Below are 15,993 nucleotides of genomic sequence, written 5' to 3'. Positions count from 1 at the left end.
TGCTGAGGCCATTAGTCCTGGAGAGGGTCCTCTGAACCCAGAGCTGGCTTGTGCCTGTGCTTGCCAGGCCACCCTTGTGCTGCTGAGCCTTCCTCGGGTGGGTGTGTGTTGCGCTGCCTGAAGGCAGCTCGTAATGGGAACCTTCTGGTGCATTCCCACGTGGCACCGGGGTCTGCGCGTGTCCCAGGACTCCTGCAGCATTCCCTGGAGCAGGGCTGGTGGCTGGGGAGCTGCCAGGCATGCAGGGGACCCATGGATGGGAGTGGGAGGGCTGGCTCACCCGGGAAGGAGAAGCAGTTGCAGAGTGTTCTGAAGCCTTGTCCTGGCTCAAGCAGCCAAAGCTTGTAAAACAGAAGAACACGAAGTTTTACAGGCTCTGCAAGCTTAAAATGCCCCTCTTGAACGTTTCTGTTGATGCATTTTTAGTGCACAGGCTCACTAAACCACAGAAGAAGGTTTTGCACTCAGCTATGCATTGAGCGCATGTCCAGACCATAGCACTTGTGCTTTTCAGCTGTCGTGGTGGCCACCTTGGCCCCTTCCAGCCCCAGGGCCGCGTGCTGGCCACGGAGGAGGCTTGTGCAATGCTCCTGGAGGCCTCCGATGGTGCCTGCTTGCTGTCCCAGCCCTGGGTTGTCGGTGTAATGCTGCTCGGGGGCTGCCTGGCCCGTGTGCTGGATGCGAAAGCTGTGCGCAGGGCGGTGTAGCACCCGCCTGGCACCACCAAGGTGGGTCAGCCCCTAGGAAGGCCTGAAAGGGCTGGAGGAAGGCAACGGCTCCTGTTTAAGAGGAAAAGAGCCTTGCATACGAGCCGGGCAGGTGATTTGGGGACAAATTAATTTGTATAATAAAATCTGCCCTGCTTGAAAACAGTGTTTATGGAGGTTACTCTATTGACCAGGGGACGCCCAGGTCCTGTGGTGAGGGGGCTGTAGGAAATCTCTGACCAGGGACAGACACAGAGCACGTGGGGTTTTTTTTCTTCCGCCAATTTGTTGGGGGCAAGTAGAAATGATGGACACTTACTGAAGTGCAAATGGAAACAATGGGGAATTCTATACGGCTCTGCCAAACCCCATTCACAAAATGAAGGAATGCAAAGGCATTTGTTGGAAGGACAAAAAAGGAGTTAGATGACAGATCACGCTTAGCGCTTCTGTTTGTCGAGGGCTCCAGTTACTAACTGAGAACACAAAGGCAAGGGCCAGTAGTGAGTGTTGTCGCTTCGCACAGCGGCAAAGTCAATAACCCAGACGGACAGGAGTGGTGAGCAAAGAGGAGACGGAGTAACGGCTTGTCAGGGAAGGTCCCCCGTTGTAGGAAGTTGCCGGGAGGTATCTGGGAGGGAAGTTGCCAGGAGGTATCTAGGAGGGTGTTTGAGTCACTTGTGCATCCGGCAGGTGAAGGAGCGGGTTGTTGCCAGCTCAGAGGAGCTGGTTAGCTCTGGGCCAGCTCAGTGCAGTGAGTACACAAGCTCTAGTTCCCAATTAGGAGGACAAGAGCGAGCAGTTTGGGACCCACCAGCCCTCCGTCTGCAGATATCAGCATAAACCCGTGAAAGAGCAAGGGGCACCTCATCGGCGGGAGGGAGGATTTGCCACACTGATGTTTCATCTCCATGCCCTGTGTGCTGCAGGTCTGCATTTTGCCTCCTGGAGACAGCCTAAGAGGAGCTATAGGTGCTGGGGGAGCAAATACCAGGCCTTCATGCATCCAGACCCCTCCTCGTGCCTGGCTGATAACGCAGGCTTTTGGGAGAGCAAAGCTTCTTGGCAGCACTTGAGACCTGCTGCTGTACCATTGCCAGGAGCTGAGGTCCCTCTCGTTTGGGCATACGATTCCTCCCTTCCATCAGCCCCCGTGGGTCGCTCTTCGGCTACCAGGGGCCTCCTCCGAAGGAAGCAGCAGCTTTTTCTGGATCACAGTTGCCAAAACCCTGAGATAAACCTCTACAGGCACAGCACTAAGGGCATTTTTGTCCTGAATTAAGATCAGATTTGGCAGAAATGGTGCCAGAATTCCCTGGGAATTTCTGGGTTTGCACACACGTTCCAAACTCTGGGGCAGGGTGGAGGAACTGAGACTTTCCTGTTCAGCATCACCCCAAGGATGGGTTGGAGTCTGGCCTAGGGAGTTTCCCGTCCGTCTGGGCTACTGGAGTCTTCAGTAATAATGGTGGGACAGTCTTTGAAACCCTCCACTTTGGAGCGTGCTCAGGGTGCTGTTAAAGCTCAGGCAGCCGCCCTGACATCCCACTTCTTCATCCTTTCCCTGTACGGCTGCACGTGCAATGAATTTTTAGTTGTCATCTAAAAATCTCTTTTGATAAACATGTGCCTGGAAGCAGTGGGTTGGATTCTGGACATTTTGTGTACTTGGATGATATTTTGGGGAGCTTTTTTTGAACATTAAAACCTTAGAGGAATACTGAATTTCATTTTTCCCCACTTAATATTGACAGTTTCTAGATCACTCTTAGGTTTCTCAGTATTTTAAAATGACTATGGAAATGTATCTGTCTGGGCCATATCTGCTTTCTGCTTTTTCTTAAAAATGTAGGTGCTGAATGGGGCTTAAAAACGAATACCATTTTGGTCATCTCAGAAACTCTCCCCTTAGCATGCTGAGTTTTGCAACAGTGCCTGTGTGTATCAGACAAAAATCTTTGGCTGGAGGTGTACGCCAATAGCTGGTTGATACTGCAGAAAAGGGCCAGCAAAGGACTATGCGGGGTCTATACGGGGACATCTACATAATCATACGTTCCCATCGCTCTCTCCAGAAGCTGAGGGCGAGAGGAGAAACACCATAGTTTCCAGAAGCCCTGAAAAGAGAGCAGAAGTCTGCTCTGCAAAGGATGGTATTAGTAAAAAATAAGATTTCTACCCCAAAAAGCTGGGAAGCTGGGAGTGGAATTGATGCCATGATGCAATTTAAAGCCTCAGTATGTAGGTTGTGATTTTTGTTTCCTGTTGACTACCAAAACTGCTTGGGAGTCTTACAAAATACCACCTCCAGTCATGTGCAGAGGATCTTAAGCAACATAGACCTACAGCTAGAACCGTAGATTTGCCTTTCTTGAAAAGCAATTTTCAACATCCAGCTGGCTTTCTGGTCTTTTGGACAGAAACAAAAATGCACCTGAATGGAGGGGGAGGTGTGAGAATCATTTTTCCGCCCTGCAAGAATGTTTGCAATTTCAAAGACATTTCCCCACTGTAAATGAGGGAGAAAACAAAATTAAAAATGAAATACTGCTTTTCTTCAGTTTTGACCCATCATCTAAGCAAACAAGATGTCAAAATCATTTGGACTTTTTTTCTAAGGTGGGGTAAATTTTTTAATTAAAAAAAGCTAAAATTGTTCCAACCTATTTCAGAAATTGCGGAGAATTATCTGGTCACAGCTGTTTTACAGATTGCTTCAGCTTTGTCAAACTTGCACTTTTTTGAGGATAATTCCTGGTCAACTCTACCCTAGAGGCTGTTGTCTTACTATTGTCTTTAGTTCAGTGTAGTGCTCTATTCCTCTGCTACGGAAGCCAGTGGTTGTCAGGTAAGAGCTGACGTGTTCAACAGGATTTTTCCTTTTACCTTTGCTCTTGAGGTTGCCACCCTGAACATGACTTTACCGGGGCTAGCAGCCAGACACGCTGTGCACAAGCCACCTGCAGAGGTGATAACTCTTCTTTAGCCCCGGAGCCCCAGATTGCCTCTCGCAGAAGTCTGCTTTTTGAATGCTCATTAAGAAGACAGCAAATGAGTCTGGAAGTTGAAAACCCAGGGCACCGTTTTGCCCGGGTTTGCCTGTATGCTAATTAGCAGTCGTGATTTCATCAGGTCTCCAGATTGGTGCATACCACCATGTGCAGGGACCTCCTGCCTGTCCTGGAGCCCCAGCAGAAGCGGTGCTTCTTGTAGGAACTCCGCAGGATGTTTATTCTTGGCTGCTACCTGCACGCACGTGATCCTCTCTGGGAAGATGCTAAAACCCCCACCAAGGCTGAGAAGTGTTACCTTTGTTAGTCTTTGTGCTTCTCTGTCCCTCTCTGCTATTTCTTGCATCGCGCTTCCGGCACTGGTTAGTTCCCATGGGCTGATCACAGGAGTCCACAAAAAGCAGCGAAGCAAAATTAAGCTGTAGTCAGTAGCTTCAGTTTGCTATAAAGGGAGTTTGTCTCCGCTAGAAAACTTTTAGGGTTCACCTGAGCTTACATCCGTAGGTATTTGGGGGCAGTCCTTCACCCAGTGACTGTAGCGGTGGGTCCTCATTCTTGTATTCATAGGCCCTGTGCAATAAAAGAAATAAATGCCTTTAATGGGTAGCTCTTGATAGAGTCCCTGTGGAAATCACTGGTTGTGGGAAGAAGTTGAGATAAAGGCAAGGTGGGCTTGATAGCTCTATATAAGGAGAAAAATCTTCCTTTACTATTGCTACTCAAGCTGCTTATGCAATCCTGTCGCTACACAGTTGTAATGGAAAAAGAGCCTGCATTATAAAATTCTGCAATAATTAACAGCCCCATCAGTCACAGGTCTGCCATTTGGAAGCTGCTTTTGCTTTTTCCATTAAGTTGGTAAATTTTGCCAAATTGTTTTCCTTCAGTGTTTTGGCACTCGGCCCTGCTCTCGACTCTTACGGTACTGGCTGTGTGAGGGGTCCAGGAGCAGGGCTGAGGCCAGCTGGATCCCACGCCGTGCATTCGTCTCCTTTATAGCCCCGTCAGTGTCACTGGAATGAAATTACGTGCTGGATTTTCCCCTAAGGCTTGTTCCCCTCACTGTGTTGGTCAATGGGGATTTTGGAAGCAAATTTAGGTTGTAAAGGTACCCCTCCAAAAAAGAGCTGGACTTCAGTTAGGTGTGTTGTGTGCATCAGTGTTTGTACATAGCTGTACAAATCTGATCCTCACCAGAGAAAAGGTGTTCTTAATGCTTGGGACTCCTGTTGCCCTTGGAGTTTGTGTCATGTTGGTCACCCCCTTCCCCTCGTCTTCCCATGCTCTCATCAGACAGTCAAACCCAGTTGATGATACCCAGCAAGGTCTTTGCTGTGTGCACACATGGAGTTGTGTCTGCATCTTAAAGCTCCATCGTTCCTTTGGAGGTGAGCACAGAAATGCAGGTCTTCAAAGTGCATTTTAGCCTGTTTTAAGTCATAAAAAGACTTCTGCTAGAGGTGGCCCTGAAGAATCATCCTATTCTCCTTGCCTTCCTATATCCCCTGAATGAACAGGGACAATAGCTCTCCTTGGACTCAGCAGTGTCTTCAGCCTGACTGCCGTGTCCCATGGGATGAAGTAGGCAGAAAACAACCAAGCCTCCCCAGCTGGAGATCTCATGAGCACAGTGGGGGTTTCCTGACTAGCGTGCGGCTGCCTATAGGACATGGCGAAAGAATACCATGATTTGGCTATTCCAAGCTGTTGTTCCTTCATGCATAACCTAAAGCAGCCCCAGAGCTCCTGAAATATGCAGCCCAGTGTCAGGATAATGGAAACAGCAAAGAATGATGTGGTCCATCTCATTTGTTTCCCAGCTGATGTAGGGCTGCTCCAGCATTTTGTCCCTTCAAGCCTTAAAATATTCGTTAGTGGCTGGATTCCTGCATGGATTTTTACATTCAAGGCCAGGTTTCCTCACTGCTGTGTAAATCACTGTGGCTTCATTTTGGCGCTTAGAAGCGGTCTTCTGCACTAGATGAGGATCTGGCCCAGGCTAATACATTGTCTCGGAGGATGTTTTCTTGTGCTAAAGCTGAGACTTGACAGCAGGAGAAGAGTGGTCTCTAATCCCACTTGATAAATGATTTGTCTTTGCCAGATCTGAAGAGAGGAGCAAGCTGCGCTTTGGCATTGCTGTGCATATCCCAGTGTTCGCACTGGCTTGGCTGACACAAAGAACAACCTGTGGATGTCCCACACTGCTTTCTTCTGGCTGAGGACTTTCTGTAGTTTACATTTTTGTCTCTGCTCCTCCAGCAGCCCTTGCTGATCAAGCTGTTAGTTATCATCTCTAGAAGAGGAGGGAATTCAATCTTCAGACTTTCCACTGACAGTTTTAAGTGAGCTTAACCAAGGAGTTTCCTATGTTCGTTACTTGGCTACAAATCAAGGAAGTTGGTGGGGGCAGGGGGAGCTTCAGCTACCTTTCTGGTAAAAGTCTTCCTCTCTGCTGGCACTTCAAGGCTTAGTTTAGCTAACTGAAAGGTTTGTCTAACTGCCTCTCAGGCGTGAAAGGGTCTGCGAGAGCACAGTGTTTGGGAGTCTCGCTTTCTAAAATTTCCTGCCATACCAACCTAATGAGAAAGTCATGGCAGCAGCACAGGGTGCTGAGTGTCCTGGAAGCTGTCCCCCATCTTTGCGTCTGGGTGTAAAAAGAAAAATAAATCCATGTAGGATTTTGTACATTTAGAATATTTTTGAGCATGTGGTAAAGCAATAGGACTTGGAATCAGTTTGCTGAAATGCAGAGGCAGTTGACATGTCGCTGCATGTCAGCCCGTTTCCTACCCGTGTCCTTACAGACATGCACATGCCCTCCTGGCATGTCTTTTGACCTTCCAATTTTGAATTACTTCTCCATCCTCTTGCATTTCTGATGTTCCGTTCTAGATGGGGCAAGTGCCACCGAGTGTAGCTGTAGCGAAGGGAGTCATGACACTGCATCACAAAACACTGCTCTGGTCCTTGTTCAAGGCTTGATCAGCCCCTAATACCAGTGGGAAAACCTTCCACTGAACTGAGTGGGCTTTAGATGACTTTAAAGTAGCAAAACGAAATTTCAGTTGGAAGCAAGCAGTGTTCTGCTGAGCACCTGTGCTCCGTTTCCCAGAGACGTGCGGACGCTGCCACTGACTGTTAGACCTGTGATCAAGGAGAAGGCCCTTAACCCGGAGGGCTAGTTTTTGTTACTAATGTTGGAGAAACTCATTATTTTTTCTTCTCTTCCAATTTCAGGGGATTCTGCTTTCTCTGGACTGTGTTATGTTTTACGTGGTTGCTGGGATTCACACAGGGAAGTTCTGAAGGTAAATTACACTTTTTCTTCCTTTTTTCTCCTCTCTCCTTTCAACCAAAGTAAAAGCCAAGTGTTTTGGTATCAGTTTAGGACTATCATTTAATAATGTGTGAGCCTAGTGCACACAATTAAATGCATTTACTGCAGATTATTGCAGTACGGATGATATAGATGATGCAGTTAACAGCTGGCAAAAGAACCAGCTTTTTACAGGTGATTATGTGCCCTACAGGACTTTCCAGAAGTGCCTGTTTGGTGGAACTGGTGGGAATGAAGCACTTTGTGTCTAAAACATCACTGGCGTGTAGCTGCACGTGCTAGTACTTAACTGCTTTTAGAAAGTGCCCCTTGAGGCTGGGGCATTAAGGAATTAAGTGTCTCTGGCAGATGGGTTTTTCCTTGACTTGAATGCAGCCCGACCATGCCTGTGCAGGCACATAGGATGTTGTCCATACAGAAGTGATGTGAGTTCTAAAATAAAAAGCAAATTTAAGGAAGAAAAATCCCACGGGGATGGTTGATAGTAGAATGACTATGTCTGGCTCAGTCCCTGTGCTGTAGGGGAAGTATTCTATAGGGGAGGGGAAGTATTTTATAGGGGAGTGATCATACACCTTCACCCTGTCTTCACATCCCTTCTCCAGGCACCCCTTCCCTAGTGCTGCTGGGGACAGGACAAACGGTTGGGATACAATAATCAATGATCCCACAAGAGGAGAGGTAAATCTTCAGAGACAACAAAAACAAAAATACATTTGTACTTTCCAGTTGATGTTGCAGAGATGCTCAGCTCCCACTATCTGTTTGTGAAGGAGCCATCTCCTCTTAAAATAGCAACACCTCTCCTGCATGGATGCTTTACACGGATGTATGCTGGAAGTGAAGAGCTTCCTCTGCAATCAGTAGACAACAATAAGTGGACTAGCAGGCTCCAGGGCTCTCCTCTCAGTCTCCAAAACATGAAGGAAAAATAGAAGGTTGGTCAACGCTCAGCTGTAAGCCAGCCCATGGAGCAGTTTCTACAGGAGTGGGGGATTAAAAAAATACATCCCTACCATCAGCAATTTTTAAAAATGTAATATTTTCCAAATTCTGCTTCAGTGCAAAAGAGGTGAACATCTGGCTGAATTACTTAGTCAAGCAAGTTTCAGAGCATGTTTTATGTCAGCTCATAAAGAGGCAGAACAAATACTGTGTCTTGGCATCTCTTTTTTTCAAGCCAATTTTAATATGCTGTTTAGATTCATCTCTATCCATCATTTTACTCCCATAATAATTATAGGATGGTGCCATGTCTTTTATTACCCTTAATCTAAATAAATCTCTTTCACTTCGCTCTTACATATCTACCTTAGTGTGGAAGATAACTCCCCTCTGAGATACTTTCTCTGTGGTAAAGGAATTAAAAAAAAAAAAAATCTTTCTTGGTTTCCCCACGGTCAGAGACAGGCTCTTCTTCTGGGTACCAGCAAGCAAAAACTTCCAAGGAAGCAAAGGCCGTAAGGAAACATTGGTGACTTGAGACCGTATTATCACTCAGGATTTTCAAACATCAGATTGACAAAAGCAGTAAGAGCTTGTTCATAGATCTCTGTGAGGATGGAATTAAGCTAATGCCCTGGGCTTTTGATATTAAGGCTTAGGAGTCTTCCAGCACACTGGAAAATCAGGGAACAGAGAGGGTGGTTTTTCCATAAGCAGTACAAGTCAAAAAGATCGTGAGGTTAGTGAGCTCATCTGATGTGCACAGACTAAGGGTCTGGGCAGTAACTTTTGGAAATGTGGTATTTATTCAACCCAGTTTTAGCTGTGGGCATCACATCTCAGCTGCTGGAATCTAGGAAGCTGCAAGTATTTTCTCTCCTGCCTTTTGGCTTCTTTTACGTATAAAGATTTTGCATGGGGAAAGGGGGAGGGGAAAAAAGAGACGGGAAGGAGAGCAATAAAACACCTTATCCGCTCTTTCAGGGATGATCATGTGATTGTTCAGGAGTCTCTGCGCATCTCATCTCGTGCACAGAGTCTGTTAGAAAAGTTTTTCCCAGTTGCTCAAATGTTGCGACAGGAATGTTGCAACCAGCTTCAAGGCACCTGGGACCAGGCAGTGCGAAGTGAATGGTTTTTTAAATAATGTGTTTTGATGGAAAAATCTACAGAGGAAAAAATTTGAAAGGGAAAAAACGCTTTGCTAAACTTGGACCTACTTAAGGAAGCCAAAATTACCTTGCATTTTACGTTAGTTGATGACATCCCGTCATCCCGGGGGACATGCCCCACCAGCTCACGGCAGTCAGCATGGGATGGAGAGGCAGACGGGCTGGGTGCACAGGAGTCCTGAGCTGTGTGCCTGGACCTGGTGCTGGAAAATCCACATACATGTCCTGCATGAGGTCTGTTTTAATCGGGTTTTGCGTAGGCATCTAGAATTTGGCTCTACCTTTGTGGGTTTTGAGGGAAAGGAGTGGTTGGGTTGTGCTTTTTTCCTTTTTCTGAAGCACGGTTGGATGCAGTTGCTAGCGAGGCAGTTGGATTGGCATTGCAAACAGCAGCGGCATCCTCTGAGCAGGGAAACATCCTTATGCTTTCCGAGCAGCTACCAAATGAATAGCTCCTGGAGTATAAAGCATCCCTGCCTACTAGAGACACACCACTGTCTGTCTCTAGAGGAGAACCTAAAAATACATGTAGAAATTGGAAGCTGGAGTCTAGCTCCTAGTTTAAGTGGTAAATTTATTTCCTTAGGGCTAAATCCTGATGCCTTTGAAGTGGCATCAAGTGGCAAGGGTCCCACTTGACTTTGCTAAAGCCAGGCTTTGGCCTTTAATATTTCATGGGCTCTGGAGATTATCCAGTATGAAGATACTGCTGTGATTCCTCCATTCAGTGCAGAGAAGGGAAGGCTCTCCCTTTGCTGTGCTGAGGAACAGCCCCGTTAGGCAATATGGCAGAAAAACTGAGGGCGACCAAGAATTTCTTAGTATGGGAGAAGTACCGTTATTGTCGTTTGCACATACTGTGCAGTAAATTATCCCCTCTGCATAGAGTGGGAAAATTTCCATCCCCTTTCACATCTGACACATCTTCTCCAGGGTAGTCTCTGCTAGAAAATGAGTCAAGCTGCTTTAAAAAAGGGAGATGGGAATAAAGCTGAGTTCAGAGAAAGTAAATATTGATTGACTTGTTCTTACATACAAAAATGACCAAGGTTTTTGCCAAAGTCAAGGAACAGAGGTTTTCTCGTTATTCTCCTCCCTTCTGGCCAGCAACATTACCGGCCACAGACTGCTTGAGTCTACAACCCTTCTGGCCAACACTGGTAATTTCTTTTAAGTGCCAGTTCTCCAAATATTGGGTGTTGTGCTGAATATATAATAGCTAAGGGTGAAAGAGGCCAAACTCCGAAGCCCCTTTAGAGAAGGAGCTCTTTTTTTCTTTGGACAACCTTTGATTTACTTTTCCTTTAATCTAGGAAAGCTGCAGTCCCATGGTGTTAGCTGACATGCAGCCATGATTGGCACTGCCACATTTCTGATTGTTAGATTCTTACTTTGCGAATTCAGGATTTGGATTATACAGCCCAGGCTAGCTTCCCCAAAGAGCACTTAAATGCGAGAGTTAGCTGGTCATCGAGTAATGGGAATCGCGTTTGGGCCCAGAAGAGGGAAGGAGATACAGTTATCCTCACTCATTTTCAACAGCGGTAATGTCATGGTAATTATTATAGCCTTACCTTTATCTGTCTATACCATGGAGGTAACATCTTTTATTAGACCAAATGGCTGAGCTGGAGTAAGAGAACAAGCTTTTGGGTGTATGAGCACCTCTTTCAGGTCAGGGCACATTTACCTTTGCAGCTTTTCTCATGTAGACCTCAGCACCTTCCCCAGTCAAGCAGTTCAGCTGAGACTGCTGCCAGCTGGCTCCAGTTTGTGTTGCTGTTGCCTGCTGATCTGCCTTGGACTCCAAGCTGTGTGTGACTCCTGTTAGACCTCGAGGCCAGAAACCAGAGAATTCTGCTTGTGCGTCCATTGCAGACTTCTCCTGGAGTTGGTGGAGAAAGCTAGGTGCCTCTGGACATCAATCCCTCGCATCCCATCTTGAATAAGGCACCTAGCTCCTGGTTGATAAATGCTGGAGGCAAGTCTTCCCTCTACTGCTCAATGGTAGCCATAACCAATTTCTCGGATCTTCACAAACCCAGTCTGGTTCTTCCAACTTATTTTAATCATTTAAGGTTGTAAGATGATCTGCTGGGAAAAAAAGTACTGCTGTTGAGAACCTTAAGCGATTCAGTGAAATCTAGGTGCAGTTTTTTCATGCTGGAGGCACCTTTGCTTCCCTAAACTCTCCAGAATCTCAAAGATCAAAAGCTGCTTCTTACTAATTTGGAGAGAAATAGATAACAAGGCTTTCGCTCCCTTTGAAAGTTCTGTTCCTTGCCTTCTGGGGATATAAAATTTTGCAATCCCAGCTGAGTCTGTTGTTCAAATTCCTTCCCAGCTGTGTGGTCAGTACTCAGAATTAAATCCCAGAGAAGTGGACTATTGGTGCTCAGTGGGAAATTTCCTTGTAGTGAGGTCAGCTCCCTCCAGAACATCTGGAGCTGGTCCCTGGTGGTACGGGACAGCTAGCCAGATGCACCACAGAGCTGATGCATTTTGGCAATTGCTGGTGACCAAGTTGAGCATGCACTTGCTCCTTACGCTATCTGCAGAAGAGCTAGGTGCTCTCCATTCTGATTATTTGAACATATATGTGTGAGAGGATGGTTGGGGTTTCCTGTAACCTGTCACCGTTTTGCATGGACTGGCTTGACCCACCCATACCCATCCAGACCTTGTGTTGCCCAACACCTCTTTGTGCTTTCCTTTCAGATGTGGATGTCCTTCAAAGACTGGGCCTGTCAGGGAAAAGGCCATCAAGCGGATGGTCCTCATCACGTACAGTTCCTCAAGGAGTCATTCCTTTCAAATCAGGGGTCATCTTCACTCAGCGCGCACGTGTCGAAGCACCGGTCAGCACCATCATCCCCGCGGGCTCCAGCACTGACCTGCTCCTAGTGCTGAGCCTCTGCTCCCACCGCATCAACAATGCTTTTCTCTTTGCTGTCAAGAGCAAAAAGAAAAAACTGCAGCTGGGGGTCCAGTTTGTGCCTGGGAAGATCATAGTGTATGTGGGCCACAAGCGCTCTGTATATTTTGATTATAATGTCCATGATGGCCAGTGGCACAATATGGCCATCGATATCCGTGGCCAGACAGTCACTTTATTTACTTCTTGTGGGAAGCGCAGAGTACATGCGGATTTGCATTTTAAAAAGGACGAGGCGTTGGATCCACATGGATCTTTCCTCTTTGGGAAGATGAACCAGCACTCCGTGCAGTTTGAAGGAGCCATCTGCCAGTTTGATATTTATCCTTCCGCCAAGGCAGCTCATCATTACTGTAAATACCTGAAAAAACAGTGCAGGCAAGCAGATACTTACCGGCCGAACCTGCCTCCCCTCATCCCCCTCCTGCCCCGGGATCCTGGTGCCTTCCCGAGTACCCCACAGCATATGGAGCCCTCGCTGCAGGGTCTGAGAAACCTGACCACTGCTGCCCCATCCTTGGAATTTGGCAGGGTCACTGCACCCCTCAAAACTCGGGGTTCAGGTGCAACAACCGTCGCATTGGTATCATCCCTACCATCACGGCTAAGACTGACAACCAAAGCCACAAAGGTCACAGTGGCCCCATCTCCTGTTCCATCGAGTACTGAAACACAGCCACCCACCCGTTTGGTCCCTCAGGGGACGGTGTCAACTTTCAGGGTGTCTCGGCCCACTCTCAGCACGCGCATGGAGAAAACTCCCCTTCCCACTGCCAAAAAGGCCCCACCAACAAGCCAGAGCCCTGCCACAGCCAGCAGAAGGGAGTCCAAGCAAGAGACCAAAAAGATGATCAACCAAAAACCCACCATCGAGCCTCCTGAAGCACGCAGTACTGTAAAGCCAACGAGGAGGATGACTGACAACACAACCAGCAACATCCACTTTGTCACCCTAAAGCAAACCCCACAGAACCCAAGCAATGGGCCCGTTCCAAAGAAACACACGCCGTCCCCCACTGGGAAAGTGGATCGTAGTAGCATCCCTCTGGTGCACACCAAACCAGCCCTGGGGTCTGCCCGTCCTGTCTCCAGAGCCAGGGCACAGGCCTTCAACTTCACAACCCCGGCTGCGACTGATGGTTATCAAATCTTTGACCCCCTCGGACCCACTCCGTTTCCATTTTTACTGGGATATCCAGGATTGAAAGGAGAGAGAGGACCTCAGGTAAGCGCAAGCTCTTAATGCTGTTCCCAGCCACAGATCCGCTAAGTGGTTGGCAGACCGTAACCTACAGCGGAGTGTGACAGCTCGAAATAGCAGCCAAGCACTATTACATTTCTGATGATCACAATTCTAGCATATATCTCAGTGTAAACTTGAGTGGTTGGTCATGGTGGATGCCCCTTAAATTTTGCAGTTAATGTTGCTGCTTAATAGTAAATTTAAGGAAAAAAAAAAGATCCCCCCTTCCTTCTTACAAGTTGCTGGTTAAAATTTTGATGGCCAGGTTGGGGGTCTGTTCCAGACCCCTGTTTTTTTTCAAGGTTAAGAGGGCAGAACTGCCGGTCACCTTCCAAAAAAAACCCAGGTGCCTCCACAACATGCCATAAATGAACTATTTCTTAATACTCGTTATTAATTTGTTTTGCACCCAAACTTCACGTTTCCAGAGAAGTGCCCTGTTTCAGCAAATGCAAGTACAGAGGTTGCTTCAGGATTTATTTTTTTAAACAAACTTTTCTCTGTTTTTATGGTGTAAATTAATTTTTTTTCTTTCTCATAGCCCGCACTTAAAACATGCAAAGAGTTTCCTTTATAAATTTAACTACTGCATTCCATGCACAATAACCACTCTCAGGGTGTATATCTTGGCCATCATAAAAGTATACACACATTTTGTAATGCTAAAAGCAGTCAGGCCACACTAATTATCTGCTAGCTTTTTTTTTTTTTTTTCAAATGCAAGAATGCAAACAGGATCTTTAAACTGGCCAACTTTTAGGAGGATTTGGTGTTCCAACCCAAGCATTTTGCTATATTGTGTATATGAGAGAGGGGTTGTACATGTAAAATAAGTTTCTCCCAGATGGAGTCTTTGGTTGCCAAGTTCCAGCCCAGAGCAATTTTTTACAGCTGACTTCTTAAAATAGTGAAAGAAGGGTTTACAATGGAAATATTGAGACTAGCTTAAGGAGCACAATCAACAGCACTTGTGTCTGCAGATGTGCTGCTCCTTGTTGCAAGTAACACCTAAAGTGAAATGGTGGTGTTTTGCTAATGGGTGCTTACCTTCAAGGCTTGCATTTCCTCCTGTCCCATTTCAAAGCAGTGCGGTGATTTATCTCCTTGTAATTTGGGTGGGGAGTCACTGAGGGGTGTGTTTTGTTCCAAGGTTTCCACCTCTGGGAGAGGTGAAGATGCTGCTCCAGGCAGCATCCCTGTTGTCCTCTTTGTACTTGGAGATGTTTAGCTAAATCCCTGAGTAGATGGAATGAGCTTCAGCAATTTTATCTTTGGGCAGTCTTCTGGGTTTCATAGAGAGTCATTTCAGGCATATTTCCAAGAGGAGAAATTCAGTAATTGTGAACTTCTCTTAAAACACTACTTACTTACTTACTAAGACTAAAAACATTACGTACTAAGGGGTAAAGCTGGGTGGCCTGCTTTGAGCCCGGGGAAATCCTGGCCTTTTCCACCTTCTTGCCCTGCAAATGTCATGAGGGTGACCAAGCTCCAAGTCCCCACTTTTCCCTGCAGTGTCAAGAGCTTATTATTGAACAGGAGTGGAAAATCCCTCTCAGCTTGTGAATCATAGCAAAGAAACTGATTCAGGCTGTGGAGGGCTGAGAGAAGAGATGGCAGGATTTTTCCATCCTGAGAACAACTGGAGTCCTGAGTTGAGGGAAAGGAGAACATTTTGAGGCTGTGTCTGGCCTTATCCTCTTTGACTGCTGGAAACAAAGTCGGCGCTTTGGGAGGGAAAGGTTACAGCTCGGCTGGAGCTGGCTGCCGTGCGGCGCTTGATAGCTCTGTGACTCACTCGGAGATCTCTCTACCATACTGCATCGGCTGTCTCTGACGTGGGAAGAGAAAGAGGAGGAAAGACTGGAATGGGGATGACGTGTTGAGAAATTAATGTAGCACTTCTATGGCCAGATGAGCATGTTTCAGAACAAGTGCTGATAAATGCTCCATGCTTGAGTAATTACCTGGCGCCGACCTCGTGGTGCTGGGCAGACGTTTCTGATGAGGTCAGTACAGACCTTGCCGCTCTGCCGCGCGATAGCGCAGCCCAGCGCTTCCCCGGACGGGGCAGGTTGTGGGCTGGGAACATCATACATGGAGTCTGGCACACGGCTGGAAGGACAAGATGATAAATTAGCTCTCCCGGTTGTGTTGCCTCACACACGGTCTCTTCAAGAGGACTGTCAGTGGGCAGAGAAGTGTGTATGGGGAACAGCCTTCTACCTTTTCAGCGAGGGTTGGGGCCACCTTAGCAATGATTCCGGGGCAGAAGCAGCGCCCTGCCTATCCAGCTCTCCACTTGAAGAGGAGAAGATCCTGTCTTTCATCCCAAAACTGGGATGTGGTTGACAGCCAGGGTGTGAGGCGGTGATGGCTCGGGCACTGTGGTGTCCGCAGTCCTGGCTTTGTCAGCGCTACAAAAATAACTGTGGTGCGATCCTCGCTGTACAGAAGATCCCAGCCCCATGGCTGAGGGAGGTGTCCGCCCAGCTAGAGGGGTGCAAGCGAAGGGCTAAAAGGATCTGTTCACTCAGCGATCAAAGGCAGCACCCTCTGTGGCTTAATCCGCCCTGAGAGACCACCACGGAGCTGCGCGACAGGAAATGGAGACCCTGCGTCCCACATGCGGCTAATGGC

General features: G+C 47.2%; 1 protein-coding gene across 1 annotated transcript; it reads left to right on the top strand.

Moving 5' to 3' along the window:
- Nucleotides 1-6,958: 6,958 nt before the first annotated feature.
- Nucleotides 6,959-12,562, top strand: LOC104618512 (collagen alpha-1(XXVII) chain B-like; the record flags this gene model as incomplete). The annotated part of the gene is made up of 2 exons (XM_010284133.1): nt 6,959-7,029; nt 11,894-12,562. Coding segments are annotated over 2 exons (740 nt in total), but the record flags the coding sequence as incomplete, so codon positions are not given.
- Nucleotides 12,563-15,993: the final 3,431 nt, after the last annotated feature.

The sequence above is a fragment of the Phaethon lepturus genome, unplaced genomic scaffold (genome assembly GCF_000687285.1).
Source record: "Phaethon lepturus isolate BGI_N335 unplaced genomic scaffold, ASM68728v1 scaffold22163, whole genome shotgun sequence".
Lineage (NCBI taxonomy): Eukaryota > Metazoa > Chordata > Aves > Phaethontiformes > Phaethontidae > Phaethon > Phaethon lepturus.
The sequence above is the reverse complement of the archived record's forward strand: the minus strand, read 5'-3'. Positions and strand labels throughout refer to the sequence as shown.